We start from the raw sequence: 26,088 nt of genomic DNA, 5'->3' as shown, positions 1-26,088 counted from the left end.
ATGTACATGATCATTTTTTTCTAAATTGAAGTAACTTGATGATAATTAGTGGATAAACAAACAGGCAGAGCGAGCTTCATCGTGTAATAAACAGTCTGACAAAGATTAAAATGAATAAGGGTAACGTTTTACCTCTTTATAAACCTTTTTCTTTCCTTCACCGTTTTTTCCTACCCTAGTCTCACACTTTTTTTTTGTCTGTCCACAGCAGGAGGGAGGTCTGAAGTTGACCTTCCAGAAACAGGGTCTACCTCTCAAGAGGCCCCTGGAGTCCGAGGATGGCCCTCAGGCCCAGCAGCAGTACCTGGCTCGCCTTCATGACCTGCAGAGCGCCTCGGACACAGGGCTGGCTGATATCACCAAGCCTCAGTGCAGCTTCCAGACTGGTGCGTCCATTCGAAATACAGATACTACCCCAAAACCCATGCATATGCCTTGCTTTGAGATCTCCCCTGTACTTTACCACCACTAGATGACAGCAACATGTAATTTTTGGTGACTTAAAGGGATAGTCAACAAACAATTTTCCAAACAATTTGGAAAAAAGCGTAACATGCCTCCGAGGCGGATATCAAAGGACATTTAGGCTTACAACACGGTGTAAATGATGCCACTTCTTTCAATTGGATGACACAACACAAGCAGAATGGAGGCATGCTGTTGTTTTTTTCTGTTGTTTTATTTTCCAAAAGTGTTTTTTGGACTCTGCTTAGTGGTGAGTGGATAAGGAGAGTTTCCATTTTTTTCTAGTAACCAGAGGTAAACAAATCTGGTTGTGATGTAACAGATGCTTCTCCAATTTTTTTTTCATTTAAAGTTTACTTGTTTGACACAGTAGTTCATAGCTAACGGACTGGTTCTCTTGCAGCACCTCCAGCTCTTACTGGTCAGATGAGGCTGAACGGAGGACTGGACGGCCAACCCGTGGTCAAGAAGCGAAGGGGAAGGAGGAAGAACGTAGAGGGCATGGACCTGCTCTTCATGAACAGGAGCAAAGTTCCCTCTGTTCCTGATCAGGTAAAGAGTTTTTGCAGAAAGACGAGCACAGTTGTGTAATGCTGGTATATTGTCACAAGAAAGCTGCGCAAATATTTAGCTTGCTCTGTCTATAATGTTTGATCTGTAGTAAAAGTATTCTAAATGTAAAACACTGTGTCCATCTATCTCCAGGTACCTCCAGGTTGGGGTGGTATCGGCCAGCTTGGCACTGGGACGACTAGTGCACCAAGCTACAGCCAGAGCTCCAGTCAGGTCCCTGCAGACACAGAGAGCAGGGTCCCAGTCATCAACCTCAAAGATGGCACCCGCCTTGCTGGGGACGACGCCCCCAGGAGGAAAGATCTTGAACAGTGGATGCAAGAGCACCCAGGCTTTGTAGCAGATACCGGAGCTTATATTCCTGTGAGTATTTTTTTCTGTCCTCTCAATCAATATGTATTGTACTAACATATTGTTCTTAAAGATGGAGGTATAGAAAAATGTCAGAGGAAGACTATTAAACTAATACTTATTTTATGTAGAAACAACCTACGACTAGACATTTACATTTTTTAACTCTTCTATATCCAGGGGGTTAATAAGATGCAAATGCAGTTCCACTTCCAGGACGGTCGGCCCAAGCAGAAGAGGCACCGCTGTAGGAATCCAAACAAGATCGACGTCAACAGCCTAACAGGAGAGGAACGAGTCCAAATCATCAACAGGAGAAATGCTCGCAAGGTGGGTTTGTGTGTGGATTTGATTGGGTTTTTAAATATTATCTTTAAAAAAGTGAATTACAATGATTTATGTTGAGGAGAGGCTGTAATAATCCCTTGTTATTTTACCGGAATTTAAAAATCATAACAAATCTGAATCATCCTTTCAAAAGCTGATTTATGACTAATGACTTATGACTAGACATTACATGCTCTCTTACAAATGTACAAATGAAGGACAGTTCCTTCTATAATATCAATCAGATACTTGGCAGATATATGTCTGCAGTCCTTACCATAGTCTAATCATCCATAAAAAGGACAGTTTACAAACAAGAACACAAGGGAAGTAACATTTGATTTGTTAACCAAACTGAATAATAAGAGAAAAGAGTACTCTATGCATCTGATACAACTGTGTACTTCATAAATCTGTGTATCATGCAGTTTGTATCATGCAGCTCAATTCGTCTTCCCTGTAGGTTGGTGGAGCCTTTGCTCCTCCTCTGAAGGATCTGTGCAGGTTCCTTCAGGAGAACCCAGAGTACGGAGTTCCACCTGAATGGGGAGATGTGGTCAAACAGTCGGTGAGTCAAACAGCAGCACGTCCACCATATAGAAACTGAAGCTGTGTTAGCAAGGATGGCCATTTTGAAAGGAGTCAATAATACACTCAGTTGAATACAGCAGTAAATCATACTTAATGGATTCATAATTCTGTTTTTAGAGAGGTGTTGATTTAACATCATGATCATTTTGAAGGCAGTAGATTAGTAATTGTATAATATGCTGAGAGGTTAATAAATGGGTGAAGAATTAGTGTAAAGTGCGAGTGCACTAGCTTTATAGTAGATTAGGTTTCAGCGACGCCTACAGTGTCCATGCTGCTCATTATAATTTGGCTCATCAGTCTATGTTTACCCCTTCTGTTTTTACATGAACTGTGAAGTGTTGAAGAATCATTTTTTGCTCTGCTGTGAAACTGCTAAACAAGCATTTATTCAATGTTTCTTCCAGGGTTACCTCCCAGCGAGTATGTATGACAGGATTCTGACAGGACCCATTGTTCCTGAGGAGGTGAGTCGACGTGGACGTCGGCCCAAGAATCCTCTTGCGAAGGCGGCGGCGGCGGCAGGAGGACCCCCCTCAGCAGCCTCCTCCCTCGGCCTGAATCCGCTGCTGGCCAATGGCCTCCTCTCCGGAATGGACCTCACCAGCCTGCAGGCCTTCCAGCAAAACCTCCAGAGTTTACAATCCCTGCAGCTGACCGCAGGCCTGATGGGGCTGCCATCCGACGCAAGCAACCTGGCCGCGAGTAACCTTGCCGCCATGTTTCCAATGATGCTATCTGGTATGGCCGGACTGCCAAACCTGCTTGGCATGAGCGGCATGCTTGGGAAGCCTGCTCAGGAGGGCGCAGGAGGCTCAGAGGAGAAGACAAAGGGAACCACCAGTGGAGCAGCGGGAGAGCCGTCTGCCTCTAAAGCCCCTTCTCACACCTCAGACACCAAAGGAGAAAGGACAGAGAGATTGAGCACGACTCCTTCCTCAGCGTCCAACTCCTCTTCCTCGGCCACTGCCCCACAAAGTGCTTCAGCTGCCTCCGCAGCCTCCAGTCACCCACTGTCTCTTAACCCCTTGTTACTCTCCAGTATGCTTTACCCAGGGATGCTTCTCACTCCAGGCCTTAACCTTCCTGTGTCTGCAACACAGTCACAGAGCTCTAACACTGACCCCACCCTTCCTCCTGCTCCTTTTCCTCCTCCGCCAAAAACCTCCAAGTCATCGATGCGGGAGACAGTACGGCCAGCAGGAGCAGAAAAGGACGGGAACGAGGCGTTGGATGATGATGACGACGACGACGAAGAGGAGGAGGATGAGGAGGAGGAGGAGGCAGAACAGAAAGAAAACAGTGGTCCCGGAGGTTTGGGTAAAGCCGAGACATCTTCATCAGAGTCTGGGAGCTCCTCCTCATCCTCGGATGATTCAGACTCCAGTGATGTGGACTGAATCTATGAGTATATAATTACAAATTTATTTATGTATCGCCTAGAAATGTATACATACAGTATATTCACATATATATGGATTTTCCAGCACTTGTTGTGATTTCTTTACGTGTAAATACAAGAACTAACTAAAAATGTTGTGTAATAAAGACAAAAACCTAAAAAAATTTAGAAAAAAAACTGACTTAAAAGGAACTGAAATTAAATTTCAGTGTTTGTTAACAAGGTACAGTCTTGTTTTGAGACATTTTGCATGTCAGGACTTTAGCAGATTTCTGAACTCTGTGAACTTGTACCACACGATTATTATGTACAATTGCAACAAAAAAGGCATTATTGTAATTATGTCAGGATTTAATTTTATTAAAAAAGTGAAACTACATCAACACGCTCGTTTGAGCTGTGCTATTAATATATTTTGATTGTTGGGGGGTGGGTTTGGGGGAGAAGCGACACTTGACAAACACTTTTGGTTTCTCTTGTAAATAATATTTCAGTACTTGGACAGGTTCATTGACACTTATGCTTTGCAGATCATACGTTGGATATGTCAGCAATAACTTGGGCAGCTAATGAATGTCACTGAAGCTGTAGATGATCTTGTCTGCCATGTTCCCACCCCAGTGCACAAAGTCGCGCAGCCTCTCCTGTCACGTGGCTCCGCGTCACGCTGAAGACGCCATTTCTACATTTCTTCTCAGTGATTATGGAAAAAAATTACCCTTAGCTGACGCCCCTTCTTTAATATCTCTTTGAGGGGGAAGTATTATTCTTAATTTTTCAGTGAAGAACATGAGTTTGAATCGTTCAAGACGGTTCATTATTCACATGGATTTGTGATCTTAGAAACATCATTGTCACCATTACCTTACAAACATGTTCCAACATGTCCAAGCCGCACCTTAGCTACTACCCACAGTAGACGTCGTGCACGTTCACGTGCACATCTGTTGATTTATTATTTTTACAGTGTCAGAAACTCTCGGAGCTGTGGGGAAAGAAAACAACCTTTATACTGTGTGCCAAAAAAACTGCCCTTTGACCCCCTGAGGTCCTGACAAAGTGTTCTGCTCTCTGTGTATTGGACTCGTTATGACACGGATGATATTACTGCAGCCCCGGCGTATTGACTGCATCTTATACCTCAACTGTGCTCAATGGATTGGCTTCACTGTGCAAAATATACATGTGCATGCGTGTGTGTTTTCCCACCGTGTCCTTGTCTCTGCTGGAGGGTGTGTGTGTGTGGTTGTGTGTGTGTCAGAGCCCGTTTCTCTTTCCTTTTTCTTTTCCTTTATTTTTCTTGAGCTTCCATTACGTCCTTTAGTTTGGCTGGACCTCTCACCTGGTGACTACTGCTTCCATAACTTTCCAGTCTGAATGTTGTGCATCAAGGAAGGGCGGCTTGTAAGCTGTAAGACTCGTGGAACCACATCACCAGTGTTCTTGACCTTTTTAAAACACAACTCTTCTCACGACAAATTCGGACGAAACATTTTGTGTTGCATGACCACCTGTCTGCCATGGAAGATGCATGGCACAAGCACTGAATAGTTCAAACACCTACCTGAGATTGTACTAAACTGTCATCGTCTCTTGAAATTGAACACAGTGCCAGATGGGCTGATTTCAGGAAGGGCTCAATAATAGCAGCTTATGTTGCAGAAAGTTTGCAGCATTGTTGTCATTGTGTTTTTCACTTTGTCCTTTACTCCGCTCTGCTGATGACTGGAGTTTCAGCTAGCTGTAGAAGTGCCCTTATCCTGTACCTCTCTCTCTCTCGCTCTCCCTCTCCCTCTCATCCATCGTCTGTCTGTCCAAGCAAGCTGTGCTGCACGCTTCACCATCATCTGTGCACGCGCTCATTTAAGCTGTAACACTGGAGTTCACTCAAGCCGAAGTACCTTTTTGTAATTTTCTCTAGGACTGCTGTTACTCAGTGACTGTTAATAAGTTGCATGTGTTTTCTGGGATGAGGTCTCTAATCGGACAGGAGGGGGCGACAGAGCGCTCCTCCTGTGCTACAGAAAGCCACTGTTTAACACAGTCTGGTTAGTATTGCTGTAGCATTGTTCTCTATTAGTGGGTTAAACCATGAACGTACCGAGAGACTGAAGACAAGCCTGAGTTCTGATGTTGCTTTAAAGCGTTTCTCTTGTACGCCTCTTAAATAGCGAGCTCATCATGGGTTTGCTCGCAATGTAATTGCATCTTTTGTTGTATTAATACTAACAGTACGGTATTTTTCTAAATGTGGAAGCAAAGACCTTCTACATGCCACTGTCATTTTGTATATCTGCACCTCTGCTCTCTTAAAACTCGTAGTGCCCTTAAGCAAACACCCAGCCATTGCTTCTTCTGCTTTAGGTGACTTTTAATGTTTTGCTGCCCACAGTGATGGGTTGATGGATTGACGACTGTGCTGAGCCTCTTTAGGACACAAATGGCACAAAAACAAAAGTAGACATAAGATTGGACTTCACTTTTCTGTTGCTCGTTTCATTTCCTTTTGTTTTCTATGTGTCCCAAAGCACTGCTAGTGCTAGAGAAGCAGTGTTAAACCTACGTCAAAAACCAGTTTAAGTAAACAATGACCAATATGCAAGAGGAATGATGAAACACATTACTGCTGTACAGGGACGTCTGTGTTCAGATTTCATACATGTAATCACTGAGATGACGAGCATCATGGGATTTGTATTTTTTATTTCAAGCTTGATAATAGCCTAAATGTCATCCTGGTCAGTTTTTTGTCTTGGTTATTATTTTAATTTTTTTTCATTGGACAGTTGTAATATTTGCAAGTTGTGGTCTGTGTAGTCGAAATAATTCTTTATGTAGTGCAGGAAAACACGTCTTAAAAGTCATTTGTAATTTATTGGATTACTTTCTATGAAGTTCTATAGAGGAAATTGAGGTTTAATTATTTTTATTAAACATATTCTTCTGACTATCATAAAGTGTGCTCTTTGCCTGTTGCTTTGTCTTGTGGGGCCTTGATCTAGAAATCACTGATACCATATGAAAACTTGTCCTCCTCATATCTTTAGACTAGTGTGTCCAGGTCAGTGAATCAGATTCTCTGAGCAATACTACTCTTCATTCTTTTCAACCCTTATTTAACCAATCAAACCCTTCACTTCTACTTCATCCTTACATTCCTAAGTTAAGTTTGTCCTTTTTTATCAAGTTGAAAAGATAACAAACCAAAGAAGGAAATGTCGTTTGTTTTGTAACTTTAACACTTTGAAAACAATATTAATATTAATATATAGAGTGAGTGTAAAAAGTGCAAATTATAAACCTGGTAATGACACAATATGTTATTTTTCTTTACAGATAAACTATATTCAAGATAAACTAAATCTTAAATGACTGTAGAGTCACATCAGTGGTTAATTAACTCTGCCAAAGAGGTTATGTTTCTTCTGTGTGTTTGTTTGTGAGCAGGATTGTGCATGAAATTTTGTCTAAGGAATTTTCTTTCACTTTCTTTAATATTGTGAGTGTTTTTCATTTATTTAATTTATTTTCTAGATAATAATGCATGAGTCATGATGAAAAAGTCAGACGTGTAGGGGACTGATATATGTGAGTCTGTGTAATTTGGTGCAGATCCAAATGAATTTGAATGTGGTTTATTCAGGGGTCTGTTGGGCCTTGGCAGGAGTTGTTTGTTGGTTTACATGTTGTTACACAAAAACTACAGAACCAATTTTCTCCTAACTTGATGGAGGGATGTGGTCCGGGCCTGGGAGGAGCTCCTCACACTTCAGTTCAGATTTGGATTAAAGTGCAGTTCCAAGATTTTTTTTAACTTTTCAGGGAATAATACACAGATCTTGATTTTCTACCGTTTAGGACTATGTTCTGTTACAAATCCCATACATGGTTATCAAAACACTTGTTTTCCTTTATATTTCTACTATAAGAATAGGATTGAGTGGGAAGGTTCAAGCAAAGGGTTAATAAGTTTTCCTCCACACCTCCTCTTGGTGTCGCTAAGGGACCAGGAGAGCTGCCCAGTGCTGATCATAGCAACCACACAGATGACATGTTTGGACTTGTCTGCTGACAGAGGCCAGTGGGCTGAACTTCCTCAGCCTGCAGAGCAGAGCAGGTTGTCTTCTCTGAACCATGCTTCACTCTCCACTGACTGCTCCCAGCCGGACACACACACAGAGAAGACCCTCATTCTGACTCCTGGACCCTCAGCGTGACCTGGTAAGTCAGCTGTTGATCAAATGATGAATGCCAGACAGATGATGTGAAATGTCAGCTGACAGTTTGAAACCAAACACTGACGAGGAGTCACTCTGTATGAGGTGTAACTTTAAAAACTGCAGGACACACTTTCAATAACTGAATCTCTGCTGTAACCCGCCACTGATACACTTCTATTGATGATCAGGAACAAAATGAGCCTCATGGATGTTTACCACGTGTGGAAAAGTGAAAGCAAAGCCAGAGTTAAATGTACCATGTGTCAGTGAAGGCAATGGGAGGAAACAGGAACTGGTTGTGACCCAAATAAACAGGCCACAGATTATACATTATTCATTACGTCTCATGATCCGTCATTGTTTACCAAGTTTGCAGCTGAACAAAAACACCAAACAAATACGTAAAGTTGGATGATAAAATAAGATTCACTTTTATTGCACCACCGTAGAGGAAGTTCAAAGTTCACCCAGCAGCACAAGGAAGTAGCAGGGGATACATTTTGGAAATAAGAACAGAAACCGATTGAATGAGAGAAAAGTCTGTTTTTCTAATTGTGCAATAGAAAGATACAAGTTGTAATTATGAGGTTTGTCCCAATTCGTTGTAATATACAACATGAGCAACAGTTTTTCTTGGATTATGGATTTTATTGTTAGACGGTGGGCGCTGGGAGGGCACAGAGCTGTGTCCTTCCATATAATGCATTGTGGATTTGTGTTACCTATGACATTAAAGACAATAATAAGTTGGGAAATAGCCTAGTTCAGTGGTTCTTAACCTTATTGGAGGTACTGAACCCTGCAAGCTTCATCAGTGCATTCACCGAACCTTTCGTAATTGGAAAAATAAAATATGATTTCTTCAAAACATAGGTATATAATTTGTTAGTGCACAAAATGAACCATGCATCAGTTGCTCACAAAATCAATGTGTTCAAAGAACAAAACCAACCATAAAAAACAACAAAAACATAACTCAATGACTATTTACTTGGCAAGTGCCACTCTCATATCATTTTCGCAACAAAGTCTGTTCCTTTTCTTAATTTTCATGTCTACTATCGAAAAGGATTTCTCGCACAAATACGTTGTAACAAACAGTGTGAGTATCTCAAGGGCAATAAGGGGGTGTGGTACGATTTGGTGACACCAAAACGTTGAGAGCGTTGTTGTTCTGAAGAGTTGCTGTTGAAGCTGGCTCTGCTGAATGACGTACAATCACAACAGCCACAAGTCGACTACTGAGCGTACCAAGCAACACAGATATCAAAGATAAGCAATGTAGCAAACAGCTTTATCACTGCGGAGTGTGACGTCACGAATAATACGAGTAGCCTGAATTTCTTTTGTGTAACACATTTTTACTAAGCAACAAAATGTTTGCAATCTGACACGGCGAAAAAAAAATGTGTGTTACCAAATTGTGGGCAGCCAATTTTTTGACGGCCGACAAAAACGGCCAGACATTGCTAGTATGAACCGGGCTATACTGTGTGTGTTTGACCCCTGCCGAACCCCTGAGAGTGACTCACCGAACCCCTGGGCTTCGATCGAACCAAGGTTAAGAACCACTGGCCTAGTTTATTTCCTTCACTGTTTTCTACATTATTGATCTGATGTGAAGGGAGGATACAAATTCTGGGTATTTTTTAGTGAATCAGCAGGGCCTGGAGCTTCACGCTCAACACAACAGGCCACAGTGATGATTCATTTGTATGAGGAGCGGTGTGTAACCTGATACTTCCATATGCACTTCCTGTTCTACAGCTGTAGGCAACCACACAGTGAAATGTCTCGTCTCACACCTGCAGCTGGAAATATGTCAGAAAATGGGCTTTAAGATCAGATAAGATAAATTAGACTTTATTAATCCCGAAGGAAATTCTTGTGCCAGCTTGCTCAACGATCACAGTAACTCAATTTACAATAGTGGATTAAGTTAAAAAATAAGTGAAAATTTAAATTATATGAACTGTATTATTCAAGTTTCTAAATGTGCCAGTTTGTCTTCTTATTTTAGAAGCTTGTTAAATCTGTCTGTAAAAGCTCATCTCAGCCCATAATTATGAGATGTAATGGGGAGATGAAGGGAGTAAATAAATGAGCTGCAGTAATTATCAATAAATATCGTCATCTAAATCAATACTAGATGAAAAAGAACCTTATCTTGAGGCTTCAGGATACACGTTGGATTAAACTTCCATTTTGCCTGAGCAAATAGAAACAAATGTCAGAACTGAAACGCCAGATATGATTCCACCAATCAGTTGATGAACCAAAACAAATTGATAACTGCTTTGATGACTGCTGAATCGTTTGAGACAGAAAAAATATTGAACAGTTCCTAGTACTTGTTTGTCTGTGAGGATTTTAACTTGAGCAAACAACCATTCACATTCATTACATTACATTACATTACATTTCATTTAGCTGACGCTTTTATCCAAAGCGACTTACAATAAGTGCATTCAACCCTGAGGGTACAAACCAAGAACAACAAGAATCAAGACAGTAAAATTTCTTCGAAATAAAGCAAAACTACAGAGTGCTATAAGTAAGTGCCATTTTAGTGCTACCAAAGTGTTAGTTTTCAAAAGTGGTTAGTTTTAGTTTTTTTTTTATTCAAGGTACAGTCGGAAGAGGTGTGTTTTTAGTTTTCGGCGAAAGATGTGTAAACTTTCAGATGTCCGGATGTCGAGTGGGAGCTCATTCCACCATTTAGGAGCTAGGACAGCAAACAGTCGTGATTTTGATGAGTGTTTAGCTCGCAGTGAAGGAGGAACGAGTCGTTTAGCTGAAGCAGAGCGGAGTGAACGTGCTGGTGTGTAGTGTTTGACCATGTCCTGGATGTAAACTGGACCTGATCTGTTTACAGCATGGTATGCGAGTACTAGTGTTTTGAACCGGATGCGGGCAGCCACTGGTAGCCAGTGTAGGGAGCGGAGGAGCGGAGTAGTGCGAGTGAATTTAGGTTGGTTAAAAACCAGTCGAGCTGCTGCATTCTGGATGAGCTGCAAAGGTCGGATGGCAGTAGTAGGTAGACCTGCCAGGAGGGAGTTACAGTAGTCGAGGCGTGAGATGACCAGGGCCTGGACCAGAACCTGCACCGCCTTCTGAGTGAGAAGGGGGCGTATTCTCCGGATGTTGTAAAGCATGAATCTACAGGACCGCGTTGTTGCAGTAATGTTGGCAGAAAGGGAGAGTTGGCAGTCGAGTGTCACACCCAGGTTCCTAGCAGTCTGAGTGGGGGTCAGCACGGAGTTGTCAAAGTTAATAGTCAGGTCATGGGTGGGAGAGTTTGTCCCTGGAAGGAAAAGTATTTCAGTCTTGTCAAGATTAATCTTCAGGTGGTGAGCGGTCATCCACTGAGAGATGTCAGTCAGACAGGCAGAGATTCGTGCTGCTACCTGTGTTTCTGATCGGGGAAAAGACAGGATTAGTTGGGTGTCATCAGCATAGCTATGGTAGGAAAAGCCATGTGAGTGAATGACAGAGCCGAGAGTGTTGGTGTACAAAGAAAAGAGGAGAGGACCCAGGACCGAACCTTGAGGGACCCCAGTAGTGAGAGGACAAGGTTCAGAAACAGATCCTCTCCAAGTTACCCGATAAGTGCGTTCGTTGAGGTAGGAAGAGAGCAGGGAGAGAGCAGAGCCTGAGATACCCAGGTCCTGAAGGGATGAGATCAGGATCTGGTGGTTCACTGTGTCAAATGCAGCAGAGAGGTCTAGAAGGATAAGGACAGAGGAGAGAGAATCTGCTCTAGCAGTGTGAAGCTGCTCAGAGACAGCAAGGAGGGCAGTCTCAGTTGAGTGACCTGCCTTGAAACCAGACTGGCGAGGGTCAAGAAGATTATTGTGGTTCAGATAGGAGGAGAGTTGATTAAAGATTGCACGCTCGAGAGTTTTGGAAACAAAGGGAAGAAGAGAGACAGGTCTGTAGTTATTTACTGCAGACGGGTCGAGGGTGGGTTTCTTCAGGAGAGGATTTACTCTTGCCTCCTTCAGAGAATTAGGGAAACAGCCATTTGAGAGGGAAGTGTTGATAAGATGAGTAAGAAAAGGAAGAAGGTCAGGAGCAATAGACTGGAGAATGTGAGAAGGGATGGGGTCAAGGGGGCAGGTGGTCGGGCGGGCAGAGGTTACCAAGGTCAGAACTTGATTGGGAGACAGAGGGGTGAAAGAGGAGAGTGAAGGGGATGAAGATGAAGTTGATGGAAGTGTGGTTCTAGAAAGAGGATCAGAAAAAGAAGATCGTATGTCATCAATCTTTTTTGTAAAGTAGTTGACAAAGTGGCTTGGTAGAAGGGAGGAGGGAGGAGGGGGACTGGGGGGGTCGAGGAGGTTTGAAAAGATGGAGAAGAGTTTTTTGGGGTTAGAAAATGAGGATTGAATAGTAGTTTGGTAAAAAGTGCTTTTGGCTGTGGAGATAGAGGCAGAAAAAGAGGAGAGAAGAGACTGATAGGCGAGCAGGTCGTCCAGGTGTTTAGATTTCCGCCATTTCCTTTCTGATGCTCGCATAGTGGCTCTGTCGGCACGCACCGAGTCAGTCAACCACGGAGCTGGGGAGGACTGGCGGACCTGTCGTGACATAAGAGGGCAGAGAGAGTCAAGAGAGGAGGACAGAGTAGAAAGGAGAATGTCTGTGGCAGAGTTAGGATGCATGAGTGAGAAGGAGTCAGTGGAAGGGAGAGCTGACAAAACACAGGATGCTAGAGAGGCAGGAGAGAGGGAACGAATGTTGCGACGGACAGGTACAGACTCTGTTGATGTGGTAGGGTTGTTGTTTTGAGACAGTGGGAGAGAGTAGGAGATAAAGAAGTGGTCGGAGACATGAAGTGGAGTTACAGTGAGGTTAGATGTTGAGCATTTCCTGGTGAAAATATAGTCAAGGTGGTTACCGGCTTTGTGAGTAGGAGGGGAAGGACTGAGTGAGAGAGCAAAAGAAGACATTCACTAGAGTCAAATTAGTCTCCAACTAATCTGCATGTCATGCAAACAGGCAAGCTGCAAACACAGAGACCCCGGAACACTGTGGTTTGAACCGGCAACCTTCTTGCTATTTAGTTTTTCAGGTCATAGGTCAGAGAAAACCAGACATTTGAAGACGTCATCCTTGGGATTCAGACCAATTTTTAATTTATATTGACTAATTACTGACATATAAATCAAATGATTCATCAGTTAATAAAGAAAATAATCAGACCTCCACCAAGGCCCACAAGTCCTCTCCTGAAACCACATTTAAATTCACTACTTCAAGATATTATTTGGATCAGCAACGAATTTCACACACTCATAAATATCAGTCCCTGAAACATGTCTACATTTTCATTGAATTAATCTCCGGGAAACCCAGGAAAATGTTGAATATCACACAATGTTTAAGAAAGTGATTAAAAAACATTCCTGGATTTGATCCGGGTTCCTCCTTTTTCTTAACTCCTTTCCTTCTAATTAACCGAGAAACACACAATGCAGATGGATACATAACCTCCTCGTTAAACGTGAATATCTGTTTTTAACTCTTAGCGACTGATGGAGTCTGACTGTGTCCATGAAGAGAAATTACCAGATTGACACGATGTCGCTCTGTATCTCTGCAATGATTTGATTTTACAGATGTACAAACACCACATGATCAGGATCAGTGGCCTAATACGAAAATTAATGTAAACACACAATCAGTGTTCAGTCCTCCTCTCCCTCCTGTGTCATGCAGACACTGTGGACTGAGGTCTGTCTGACCCAGTGAGGACAGTTACACAGGATGATAAACTCCACATGTGAGAATGATTAGAGGAACAGAGTCTCCTTTCTCTGTAGGCAGGACACACACACACGCACTAACACTGATATAGTGTAGATTGAGAGTTAGAGAATGTGCTTCAGGCCTATGACGACCTACAAAGTGTTGGAGATGACCCATGACCTCTGTGTCTTTGAGATTAACCCTTAACATATGTAGTTAGGAAGAAAGCTTCTCAATTTTACAGTATCTGGGAGATTTTTTTGGACTTTGTTAAGAATGGTGACATCGAAGAGGCTTTGGAAATGTGTTCAAAGTTAATAGTCAGGTCATGGGTGGGAGAGTTTGTCCCTGGAAGGAAAAGTATTTCAGTCTTGTCAAGATTAATCTTCAGGTGGTGAGCGGTCATCCACTGAGAGATGTCAGTCAGACAGGCAGAGATTCGTGATGCTACCTGTGCTTCTGATCGGGGAAAAGACAGGATTAGTTGGGTGTCATCAGCATAGCTATGGTAGGAAAAGCCATGTGAGTGAATGACAGAGCCGAGAGTGTTGGTGTACAAAGAACACAAAGAAAAGTTCTTCCAGACGGCGGAGTCGACAGAACCAAAGTAATTTGTAGCCACTGCCAAGGTGAATTTTCTTACCACCAGAGTACTTCCAGTCTAAAATATCACCTAAATGCAAAACACACAGTTGATATCAGCAAATCACTCAACGAAACAGCAAACGGAGCGAGGCTTCGGCAGACTACGTTAGACGCAGGGAGGAGTATACATTTTTCATAATGAAGAGGATAATATTAATGCCTTTACAGTGGCATTGAGCTTTAATTTTGTATTCGCTTTGATAACATTGTTAAGTTGAGATTTACACTGAATATTTTATTTAACTGCTACTGTATTAAATGCTGATGTTAAAAGTGTTTGCAAAACAAATGTTATGGCACTTTCGTTCATATGGCAGAACATTGAAAATAAAATTGCGCTATACACTACTTTTTAATTCATTATTGGATTTTGCGTATACAAATGCGATTAATCGTAATTAATCAGGCAAATCATGCGATTAATTGCGATTAAAACTTTTAATCGTTGCCCAGCCCTAAAATGTATAAAACTGTATAAAACCAATAAATATATGTTAAAAAAAAAAAATAATAATAATAATTCCCTTAAAAGGAATTAAGAGCTCTCAACCTGAAATGATCGGGTTTGCCTTTTAATGCCGTTGGTTTGTCTTTACTGGAACGTGCACTGTGCACACAGGAGAGAGACCACACACAGTTATTCTAGTTGCTTGACAGACGTGCATGATAGTGTTGTGTTGCACATGTTCTTAAAAATGAGAGTCGTATCAATAAGAGTGTATTACCTTAAGTAATACAAAAATCAAATGATTTTTTATTTGAGGCTCTTTAGGAAACCAGGAGTAAAGTTACACAATCACCACGTTCATGATTTTTTACAGTCTGAGGGTTGGACACAGTTTTTACAAAGACACTCTTTCTTTATATAAATGCATATGTGACTGTTTTCATTAGGCCTAGTTTATTTTTATTAAGTTGTTTGAGACTGAATAAGAAAAGAAAATATAGCACTTCTTTTTACGTCTTATCTGTATATTTTCGCTTTTTCAAAAAGTCTGAAAAAAACAAATCTTTTTTCTTGTCACCTAATTGTCTCTCTGTGTTTTCTTCTGTGCAGCCGCTCCATCCGGCTCGGGCTGTCGCCGAGTGAGAGTGTGAGGGTCACCATGGCAACCGAGCCTCGGGGCAACCCACAATGGTTTGGCCCCAGTGATCACCTGATGTCTATGTTTAGGTTAGTGCTGCATCTCACTGTAAGACTCACACTGTGGACACTTTGTGTTTTTGTTGTCTTAGTGACTCACACATTCTCACATAGTTAGAGTACTGGGCACCAGTCACTTTGTCTTGAAGACACTGTCTCTGTTGTGTTAGTGTGAAATTACTCCACCTAACTCCTACATGTTTGCTGGGTTTGGACACATTATAGAAAATAACAACAGCTACCGAGTGTTACTGGTGCTTTACTGGTAACGGGTACAAAGACAGATGTCCGTTTCCCTACAGTCGTTTTCAGACATGAACTCTGGAAAAAGCCAGACAATTGGGTCCAGTCGGAGTTTGTCTTTCACTTATGAAGAATGCAGTGGGAGACTCTCCGGGCCAGATTTTTTACAACAGGAGCAGCATGCAGGAGGCAAGAAGTCAATTATGAATTCCAAGAAAAGCTCTCTAATCTTGTTTGTCCTTCCAAGTTGTCATCTTTGTTGCGACTTCTCTGTGTATAGCTCCTCTTTTTCAACCTGATATCTTATTATTATATTGGTGTATTATATCTGCCGTGAATAAGAAACACGATCAATGATTCCACTCACTCCAGACAATATCCTGCTGTATTCTCACATGGGCTCACTCTGACCTTATCCGGACATCTCACAAGGCAGAAAGACTTCCGGGAAAGGTCCGGAGAAACTGACTTGGATGTTTGCTTTGATAAAGATTTTAATAAAAAGGACGGATCAATCACACTCAGGTCTCTGGGGCTAAATAAATGTTTTTTTTGGTGCTGCCTTAAGGTGCTCTCAAAAAAACAAAACACTACACAGTTGACAACCAAGCCAAAGTCTCCTGGTGTTCACGGTTTGTTCATAACAAACCAGGTTGTTGAACTGTTTGTTTTACATATTTCAAATGAATTACTCATGTATCATTTAAAATAATCCTTCTGTTGTGTTTAATTGCAGTGTTGTCCGTACTCAGCTTCCTTACTGGAACTTATCACCTGTATGTGTGCTTCCACACGGGCATGAACAAGTCTTTATTATTATTATTATTATTATTATTATTATTATTATTATTATTATTATCATTATTATTATTATTATTATTATTATTATTATTATTATTATTATTATTATTATTATTGTTATTGTTATTGTTATTATTATTATAGCATGGCTTTGTTGAATTTCCTATTGTGACGCGTTCTTTAAAACTCACACACACACACACACACACACACACACACACACACACACACACACACACACACACACACACACACACTCTCAACACTGTGTGAAAAGCTGCCCACCCCAAATTTCTAATTGCCCCCAAAATCTGAGCAGTCTAGCTCCAGGCCTGGCTCAGTACATGAGGAGGTTTCTGTGCAGTCGTTTGGCTTTTTTTCTACTTCTTCTTCCTTTATTTACTTCTTCCGGACCTTCTATGATTCCTCTGATTCAGGACCTGCTCCAGAGATCCAGCCGAGGCTGTCCAAGCAAGACTGAGGCGCATGCTGCACATGTTTCTGCTCCAGCAGGGGGACCGTTCAGGTAATGAGAGGCCCAAAAGTATACTTACAGGACATATTCAGTTATTTAACAATGGGACCAGGGGATAGTAATTAAATGTTGGGGATGAATGCACGATGACGGATTGTGTTCAATATTACTTGAGGACAAAAACTCCAGATTTTTATGTTTTAAAAAAAAAAGAATTTATCATTATTATTCTTCAGAATATTAATTGGTTCTCTCAGAAGCAAAAGCATGTCTGCGAGCAACCTCTAACAGTTAATCCCTCCATGATGAGAGGGTTTTTTAATGATAGGTGTTACACTGTGGAATAAAGCTCTTGTTGCTGAAGCATGTCATATCTAATCCCTGTGATACTGTTGGCAGAGCTGGCAGCGAGGTGCTGCCACCAGGCAGAGTTCTGGTATTACAGGATCCTGGAGAACCTGGTCAGGCAGGAGAGGAGAAGACTGGGCGTCAGTGACTTGTCTGTGAGTTTACCCCCCTCCTGTGGCCACATGTGGAACTGCTGTTGAGTCTTTTTCAGGGTAGTTACCACGTTATGAACCGTGTGTGTGTCACATACAGAGAAATGCAGATATTCGTAACTTTTAAAAAGGAGTTAATAAGGACTGATTCAACCTCTTTACTCAAGAATGTGAGTGTAAGAAGGAACACACAATATTTTCATATTGTGTGAATATTCTTTTAATTATTTAATAAAAAAATGTTTTTATCTCATTGCCTTTATTATTTTTATTTTATTTTATCCTGTAGGATTTGGGATCAATGAAGTTTATCTTAACTTATATTAAAGTGCAGGCTCTGAAAATTACTCAAAGTATCAAAGTAAAACGTTCCCCTCTGAAGGTCGTTTCCGTCTTCTCCATCTGTGCAAAGCAAACTGAGACTAATGTCACATGAATATAGTTCAAAGACTAAGTCTTTTAAACCACTCTTAATTTAAATAACAGGTTAAAGCAAGAAAAGATTTGTGAGCATGAAAAAATGTCCTGGAGAAAATGTGAACATGTTTATGAAGTATTTTTCATTTGAATGAGTCCATGGACAGAGAATGTTTGTTTCTCTGCTTCATTGTCAATGATGTTGACTGATTTTTCACCTTCTTCCATCTTGTCACGGACATGTGTGCCGCACCTCTTCTTCACAGTTTATTCTCCCTTTAGTCTTGATAAACGTCTTTAACACTGTGTTATTAGGTTGTGCATGATATGCACTGATAGATATTCAACTAAGTCTCTTCTGTGTTATTGTTGCATTCATTTATGTTGAAAACTGTATCAATGTTGGTTAAGCGCAGCTCGATGATGCACAATTTAAAAAAAAAAACTAATTCCCCTGATATGCATTAAATGGAAGTGAAGGGTTAGGGTTAGGGTTAACCCTTTTCCACCTCTGGTCACATAACATATTCTCATCTTAAAATAAAAGTTTTGATCTGCATCATTATTCAGCTTTTGTTTTAAAAGCAAACACTGTGCATGTGTTGCAGGGCATCTTTGAGGCGGATCTTGTGCAGTGCTGCCTGGTGGCCTGTTGTCTGCAGATTTCCATTTGCTCAAACCGTCTACCATGTGATCCGCCCCAGCTCCTTCAGATCCTACAGATGAAGCCGCACCACTTCTGGAGGGTGGGTTTCCCAGCAGCTTATAACTTCACATATGTATTACATGTATTCAACCTTACCTCGCCAAGGAAGTGTGTGTTTGTTTGTCAGTTATAGCGATTCCACAAGATCTACTGGATGGATCCCCATGAAACTGGAAGCAAGTGGCATGTCTCAGGGGAGAGGCCATTTAATCTAGTGGCGATCTGGATTTCTTTTTTATCACTGTCTTTAATATTTTGAGATTTCAATTTTTTTTTTGTGAATTTCTCAATGAATAAATCAAACATGTTTAATTACATATAAAGAGATGTAGAATGATAAAATTTAAGATGTTAAGCAGATCTAATAATAACAGACATTTTGTGTTTTAAGGGGGGGAACTTGATGGAGTAAATTTAAGTCACAAATATTCCCTATATTGGAGAATGGATCTTATGTGAGATGATGCAGAACATTTGCGTGTATGTACATATATGTATCAGATGCAATACACGTGAATGCATTATAAAGTGGCCAATGATTAAAGTATTTACACAAAAGAAAATATCTGACAGAGATGGAGGTAGTGGCAATGACAATTAGAGGTATATATAATAATGGTAGAATATGTATGGAGGCATATTGTATAAATATGTAATCTCAAGAAGAAGAGGAGCATGTGTCATGTGTCGCCTGGTGATCTAGACCTATAGCAGCATGACTGAGAGCTGGTCCAAGACCTAAACCAGCTCTAAATATAAACTTTATCAAAAAAGAAGCCAACATTTAAACATAGAGCTGATGTCTGCCTCCCGGACTGAAACTGATGGATTTGAGTCAGTGACAAAAACAAGTGACGGCTCTGCCTCCTTCTCCTTTGACCACTGTGCCCCGGCCCGACAGGTGATCGAGCTGGTGCTGCGGGCGGAAGCAGGGCTGCCTCATGCTGTCGTCAGACACCTCTCCCAGGTGGAGGAGAACATTCTGGAGAGCTTGACCTGGACCAGGAACTCACCGCTGTGGGAAGAAATCCAAGCCAACGGGGGCCAGCTGCTTACCTTCCAACAGGTTGGCCATAAAAACACAAAACCTTTTCATAAGGCAGCATAGGGCTGTGTCACATTTCGTACTCAAGGTTCTCTCAAGGTGGTGTCGATTTCTGAGCAAGACTAAATTAGAAATATGATGGAACAGTACAGAATGAGTGTGTGATGAATCGTTAATGAAATCAGGAAAGGCCTTAATAATAGCTTTTTGTCATATCTAGGTGATGCATCCTGCACAGCTTGAAGACCCAAAGAGAACAGAGCTACAGCCTGACACAAAACCAGCAGGTATAAAAACTTTCATTATAATTCCATATTTCCTTATATTCTAAGGTAAGTTGTTTTTTGTTAAAATTCTCTTCACATCCCGATAGCCATCAACAAATAAAGTTGTCTGAAAAAAAATATAAAAAGTCTGCGTCTGTGGTTTTTTAATAAACCCGACCAATCATTTCATTTGGTCAGAATGGATAACCAGGATTACCAACCCCAGCTTTAAAACACAGCAATACATGTCTTGAAAAACACCTCATTATTAAGGATGACTGGTCAGTTGTGTTTTTGGACTTCAGTTGGTCAGTTGTGAGCTAACGTTTCTACCATCAGCTGTGACCAGGCCTCCGAGGAGCAGCCCCCTCCATCTGTTTGCTCGTAAGGTCAGCTGATCCACCACACTGCAGCCGTCTCCTAGTGGGCAAAATCCTATTCAGTGATTCAAATAGCAGTTTGCTTTGTATTGAGTGCAGTCCTGTTTCGGTCTCAGGTGTACACTTTGATGAGCAGGCGTCTGAGGGAACTGTGTTCCATCCTGGACGTTTCTGACGAGCTGCGGCTGAAGATCTGGACCTGCTTCGAGTACTCTCTGGTCCACTGCTCCCACCTCATGGTCGACGGTCACCTGGACCAATCGCTCATGTGTGCTATCTACATCATAGCTAAGGTGAGCTGGGACATATCTGAGAGAGTTTAAATGACCGTAACTATTTACTATCCCTTTAAGGATAAACTGATTAGATTCCACTAGATGTCGCCAGCGCATAAGATACGTAGCATGAAATAGAAAGTTACAGGCTACTTGTCCATCTTCAAGGTTCAACAATAAATTGACATTGATCGCGTCACGATATGATCTCAATAATTAAACCTGGTTAAATTAATTTGATGATTGCTCTTCTACTCTTTACTACCGAGCATCTTGAACGTCTAATAACTGATACAGACAGTTTGGTGTATCTCATTCCAGTCCCACCAGTATTATTACACACAGGTTTTTAAAGGTTGTTGTTCTCAAAGCACCACACAGCACTGTTGTTTTGATGATGTTACAACAACAGAAATAAATTATCATAACATAAAGTAAATATTCTTCATCAGCGATATGATGACAAAACGAAAACGAGTTTCATACACGGCTCAGGCGATGTTTCTCTCTCTCTCTCTCTCTCTCTCTCTCTCTCTCTCTTCTCTCTCTCTCTCTCCTCTCTGTAGTCAATTACTCTACACCTATCTGTGAAACCAGCCCTCAGAGTAAACTCACGCCTCTCACTTACCCGGTGTGAGAAAATGAGAGAATGATCATAAAATATACGATTGATTATAGCTAATATATGTCGTCTGTGTTTTGCTCAGCAGGCAAGTAATAATGAAAGCACAGCGCAGAGCGGCTGCATGATGAGAAGAGACCATCACATGGAGCGATGCATCTCCGTGTTTTAAAAATATTTCCATCCGATGTCCGGCTAAATAAAAATAAAATAGTCTGTATAAGTTTAAATAAATCACATTCTACCTCTATTATTTATTTAAATGTCTCTCTGTTGTTGAAAATGATTTTGTGAAATTGGGTTGAGGAGTGTTTATGTTATGTAATACATTTGATTCTACATTTTTTAATTGACAGTTCAGCTAAGTTGTCAGAACAAGCAGCACAGAGAAGGTTTTTTCAGCCCTTACAGGGTGAAAAAATGACTTTATATCATTAAACATTAACACTTTATCAGTGGGTGTTAAAAAGCATCTTTAAGAAATCACTCACAGACTCACTGGTCTGTTAACAATATAATGTATGGAAAGTTACCAAAAAAAAGACATAATCAGTGATCAACTTTTTAATTTGCATTGTCTTTACAGATAACCAAGGTGGAGATACCCTTCAAACACATAATGAGGTGCTACAAGTCGCAGCCAAACGCCAAGAAAAGTGTACGTCTTTTTTCTGGATCAGCTTTGAATGAATAACATATAAAATTGAATTGTTAATAAGTTTACAACTTTAACTACATTTACATCCTGAGCACATGGTGCAAGTTATGGTTTATGTCATGTTCAGATCGACTTTTTCTAGATTCATGGAAAAAGGCAAATGGTTTAGAGGGATTGTATTTAGTCGCAAAATTAACTGTGGTTGTATTTTGTACATTGCCTTTAAAGGTCAGGTGTACTTGCACATCGATGGATGCTTTTATAGTGGCAGATTTTCCAGGTAATCAGAGACAATGCAGGAAACACCTTCACTTTGCACATCTCAGTCTGTAACAAGCAGAGAAATACGCCCTCAGATGGACACAAGTGCATTAGCTGTTAAACAACCAACTTTATTTGTATCGCACATTTCATGCAAAGCAATTCAAAGTGCTTTACATGAGATATGAAAGGTATCATGACATCTTGTCAAAGCAACACAAATCAGAACCCAAAGACTTTGCAGTGGGTGTTACAGAAGGTCAATGATCTGTCAGGTGTATTTGAGGGATCTGCATTGTGTGTTCTGGCAACATTGGTTCAATATTCTTGAATAGGTGGTTTCTGTCCTCAGGTCTGTAGCCATGTGCTGATTTCAGGACGTAACATGGACAACCCTCCAAACAGTAAGAAACCATTGAGTAAATATAAATGCCACTCATCTGTATGAGGAAGTAACAGCGTGTCCTTCATTACACACATATAAATCTGCAAGGTGGACATGTGATAAACCACACAGTATGGTACAGTAATGTCAGACTTACAAATACACGTCAACATGCAGTATTTCGATTAAAGTACATAATATACAAACTATAAATATAATTGTGGTTTGTTTAGCATTTTACTCACTGAAGGATATTAAATTGATTTCAATATGCTATTATAATCAAATTGCGATCCTTTAAGATAAAAGGAGCACAGTCACTGCAGAGGAGCTGTTGCAGTGATATAAATATGATGTGTTGGTCCATATGAAGCACTTCCTCTTTCGCAGCCAAAGGAAAACAAGAGGATTATGACATAATGGTGACTCCTAACACGCCATCGACACATTATCCAGGAGCCTCTCAGGAGTGGAGGGGCAATCTTATCGACTTTTACAACCAGGTCTACAGGACCAACATGCAGCACTTTGCCGAGCAGTTTGCGCCGACCTCTGGGGTAAGTGGACCATTTCGAGTGTCTGCACTTTTGGAGGAGGTAAAAGAGTGAGGCGACAAAAAGCCAATTCATGGAGATGGTAAAATGTGGTAATATACTGTAATACCTCGTCTCTTACAAGACTGGATTTAACACATGCTGTGGAACTTTTATGCAGGGTGACACTCCTCCTCTGTCTCCATATCCTCACCCGTGGAAAGCATCTCCTCGCAGACACCAGGTGCTCAGCAGCCCCTCCGTCTACATCTCACCATACAACCCTGAGACCCCCTCCCATCGTGCAACCGGCCTGTGCTACTACTTCAACGCTAGTCCCCCCAAGGTCTGTTTAATTTGCTGTTTGTTGTTGTTATCAGTTGAACTGCATGTGTGCGATCTAAACTTCGGATGTCCTTCCTGTTTACAGTGTCTGCAGGAGATCAACAACATGATCAAGACGGGCAGGTCCCCCACCAGGCGGCGCTATCCGGTGACGCCTGGGGAGGAGGAGGAGGAAGGAGATCAGAGCCCTTTGGCAAAAAGGCTCCGTTTGGATGGTCAGTCGGCCTGGCAGAGGAGACTGAGGGGCGTGGTGAACGCTCGTGTCGCAAACCTGCACTAGAGGGAAGAGGAGCACAGCGCCACGCTCTCTGAAACTGTAACTACGATGTCAGGTGTCTGAGGGAAAGCACAGAGCAAATACTGTCTTCCGATCTGTTAAGAAAACCAATGTGCCAAGCTTGTCAGCTCATAGAGTTGGTTTCTCTGCACTATTTTTTTGATACCAATATTGCTGTCTATTGTTGCTTTCAGACATGCACTCAACTCCAGATAATCTCCTGAAATAATCCGGAGGGTCCGTATGTGAGAACGCAAATGTCCAAGTGTGAGGCTCCAGACTTTCTCTGCAAGTTCTCCTACTAGGCCACTAGTAAAAACTCAGGAGAATGTACGAGTGAGCCCATGTGAGGAAAAAATAGCAGGAGATCCTCTGGAGCAGTGGTTCCCAAACTTTTAACAGTCCCGAACTCTTTCAGACATTCAATCTCCAGCTACGTACCCCCCCGTTTTTTTTCATGTTTGTAATCGCCGCCGCCAGCGCCCCGCGCACATATACAGCCTATAACACTTCCTTGTTTCGCGTGGGAATTGTAGTTCCTTCTGCCGTGAAGCCAACTCTCTTTGCCGCATCTGGAAACTTCACCTCCCACGATGCCGCGCGGCTCTTCTTAAACCGCTAGCTGCTGCACGCCCACGCTAAATCAACCCGTCTCCTGTAATCCTCTGTGCACGCAGCTCGGCCCTCTGCGGGATTGACACTTTGTGCACATTCCCAGCGTACCCCCTGAACCACTTTGCGTACCCCAGTTTGGGAACCGATGCTCTGGAGTATTCTTCGTTGTGAGTGAGTTGCAGCGTTGATGATATTTCTAAAACGTGCTTGATCCAAAATCTGCCAAGAAACAAGGATAATGCAAAAATCTCAGGATCAAGGGTTGCCAAACACGTAGAAGACACTGATGAAGGTGTCGAGGTACTTTTGGTGATAAGAGCCAACACTGATGTGGATGTGCTGTAAACAAACACACATGATCTCCTGCCTCTGTTCCAACCCCATTGAGCAGCGGACATTCCCCGGAGTTCATGTCTGAAAACTACTTAAGTGTCCTTGACCAATGCCCTTAACGTGCTGTCATTGGCCAGTGGAGGAAGATGGTACAGATCAGCTCACTTTGTGTTGTGTGAGCTTGCAGATCAAGCAGCAGTTAGTGTGGGACAAGCTTGTCTGCCTCGCTTGTGTGAGCAGTGTCTGTGTCCTGCTTGAATATTAAAGGAAGACTACATGTTCAGTTTGACTAAAATCATTATTTCTGAAAATATAGTTTTTAAGTATATATCATTCCTCGAACTGTCACCTTAAGTCAACTACTTAACTTAGCTAGTTAGCTAGGTGTGTTTAAAGTCTAGTTACCTAGTTAAGTCTACTATACATATACCATGTATATCTACATATACCAGTCAACCCATCACCCAATCACAGTCTCAGATTCTTTGACCCACCCTCTCCATTCATTCTCGTTTCCATCATCGTTCTTCCCTTCATCCCTCTTCCATCTACCTACCGCCTCTCATCATCCTCCTTCCCTCATCATTTCATCCTCCTTCATTCATCCCCTTCATCCTCCTTCTCTCATTCCTTCATCCTCCTTCCCTCACCACTTCCCTAATCTCTTCATACCCACATCCGTTCATCCATACCCTCAAACCTCTATCTACCTCCCCTCATCCCTTCTTCCTCTCTCCCTCACCCCAGTCACCAGTGCACCCTCCCACACCAGCCAATCAGACAACTCTTCACCTCCATCCCTTCACTCAACATCCCCAAATTTCTCCTCAACATCCAACATATCAAATTTCCATTTAAACATTTTAATCACATATTGTTGGGGCGTGGTCCTCGACAGTGAAACTTAAGTTAAGTAATGGAAAAGTGATTATATAAACACATTTATTTGAGAAGATGTCTTGTCTTATTCTGTAAGAATTATGAAGTATTTTATCAAATTAAAATAAATGTACAAACGTTTCCAACAAAGGCTGTTTGGATTCTCTTCTATTTTTTTTATAACCCTAATATTACATCCAGTTCTCTGGGGAACTGGTTTAAACTCAGCCTCACTCTGCTGTCTTCTCTTTAAAAAAAAGCTAATGAGCTTCATATGAACTTCTTTGTTTATTACTTGGTAGAGCAGCAATACCTACGGGCTAATCAGCAAAGGACACAACATGGTTTATAGGTTTGACTGTAAATTTGTATATCAATATCATTTCTATGCTCTTGAACAGTTGTGACATATAGGCCTGTAAATCAGAACCTGCTCTGACTCGAGCTGCCTGAATAATAAATAAATTCATAAATTCCTAGGAGCAGAAACTCTGCTCGTCAAGTGTGAGAAACTTGGTAACCATGGCTTCCCTGTGATTGACACACAATCCCCTGCAGTGTTTATCAGTAACCATGTTGTGGCATTCTACTGAGTTAATTCTCAAC

The 26,088-nt window shown here is 41.6% G+C and overlaps 2 protein-coding genes across 7 annotated transcripts in view; both read left to right on the top strand.

Annotated features, from left to right (window-relative positions):
• Positions 1–4,088, top strand: part of chd9 (chromodomain helicase DNA binding protein 9) — a 71,243-nt gene extending 67,155 nt beyond the window's left edge. For 4 of the 6 annotated variants that reach the window (XM_061067968.1, XM_061067966.1, XM_061067971.1 and 1 more), the window contains 6 exons: positions 209–386; positions 869–1,017; positions 1,171–1,401; positions 1,570–1,719; positions 2,180–2,284; positions 2,715–4,088. In XM_061067968.1, coding sequence (XP_060923951.1) covers positions 209–386; positions 869–1,017; positions 1,171–1,401; positions 1,570–1,719; positions 2,180–2,284; positions 2,715–3,707 — 1,806 coding nt within the window. In that variant the 3' untranslated portion in view covers positions 3,708–4,088. The remainder of the gene's footprint in view (positions 1–208; positions 387–868; positions 1,018–1,170; positions 1,402–1,569; positions 1,720–2,179; positions 2,285–2,714) is intronic. The other 2 variants (XM_061067969.1, XM_061067967.1) reach the window with 1 other exon arrangement.
• Positions 4,089–7,832: 3,744 nt separating this feature from the next.
• LOC132998961 (retinoblastoma-like protein 2) lies at positions 7,833–25,632 on the top strand. Its single transcript, XM_061068716.1, has 14 exons — positions 7,833–7,930; positions 15,380–15,496; positions 16,948–17,036; positions 17,385–17,488; positions 18,511–18,648; positions 19,510–19,674; positions 19,874–19,940; positions 20,259–20,308; positions 20,416–20,592; positions 21,783–21,854; positions 22,468–22,519; positions 22,891–23,057; positions 23,215–23,379; positions 23,464–25,632. The coding sequence occupies exons 2-14, from the start codon at positions 15,429–15,431 to the stop codon at positions 23,656–23,658; spliced, it is 1,509 nt and encodes a 502-aa protein (XP_060924699.1). The 5' UTR covers positions 7,833–7,930; positions 15,380–15,428; the 3' UTR covers positions 23,659–25,632.
• The last annotated feature ends 456 nt before the right edge of the window (positions 25,633–26,088 follow it).

Source organism: Limanda limanda, chromosome 3 (genome assembly GCF_963576545.1).
Source record: "Limanda limanda chromosome 3, fLimLim1.1, whole genome shotgun sequence".
In the NCBI taxonomy this organism is placed as follows: domain Eukaryota; kingdom Metazoa; phylum Chordata; class Actinopteri; order Pleuronectiformes; family Pleuronectidae; genus Limanda; species Limanda limanda.
Note: the sequence above shows the minus strand (reverse complement) of the source record. Positions and strands in the feature narration are given on the sequence as shown.

Excerpts from the sequence above, each read along its gene's own strand:
- LOC132998961 (XM_061068716.1), top strand. The coding sequence starts at position 15,429 with ATGGCAACCGAGCCTCGGGGCAACCCACAATGGTTTGGCCCCAGTGAT. Across the intron at positions 15,497-16,947 it reads CACCTGATGTCTATGTTTAG|GACCTGCTCCAGAGATCCAG; the intron begins GTTAGTGCTGCA and ends CCTCTGATTCAG. Across the intron at positions 20,309-20,415 it reads TCCATCTGTTTGCTCGTAAG|GTGTACACTTTGATGAGCAG; the intron begins GTCAGCTGATCC and ends TTTCGGTCTCAG.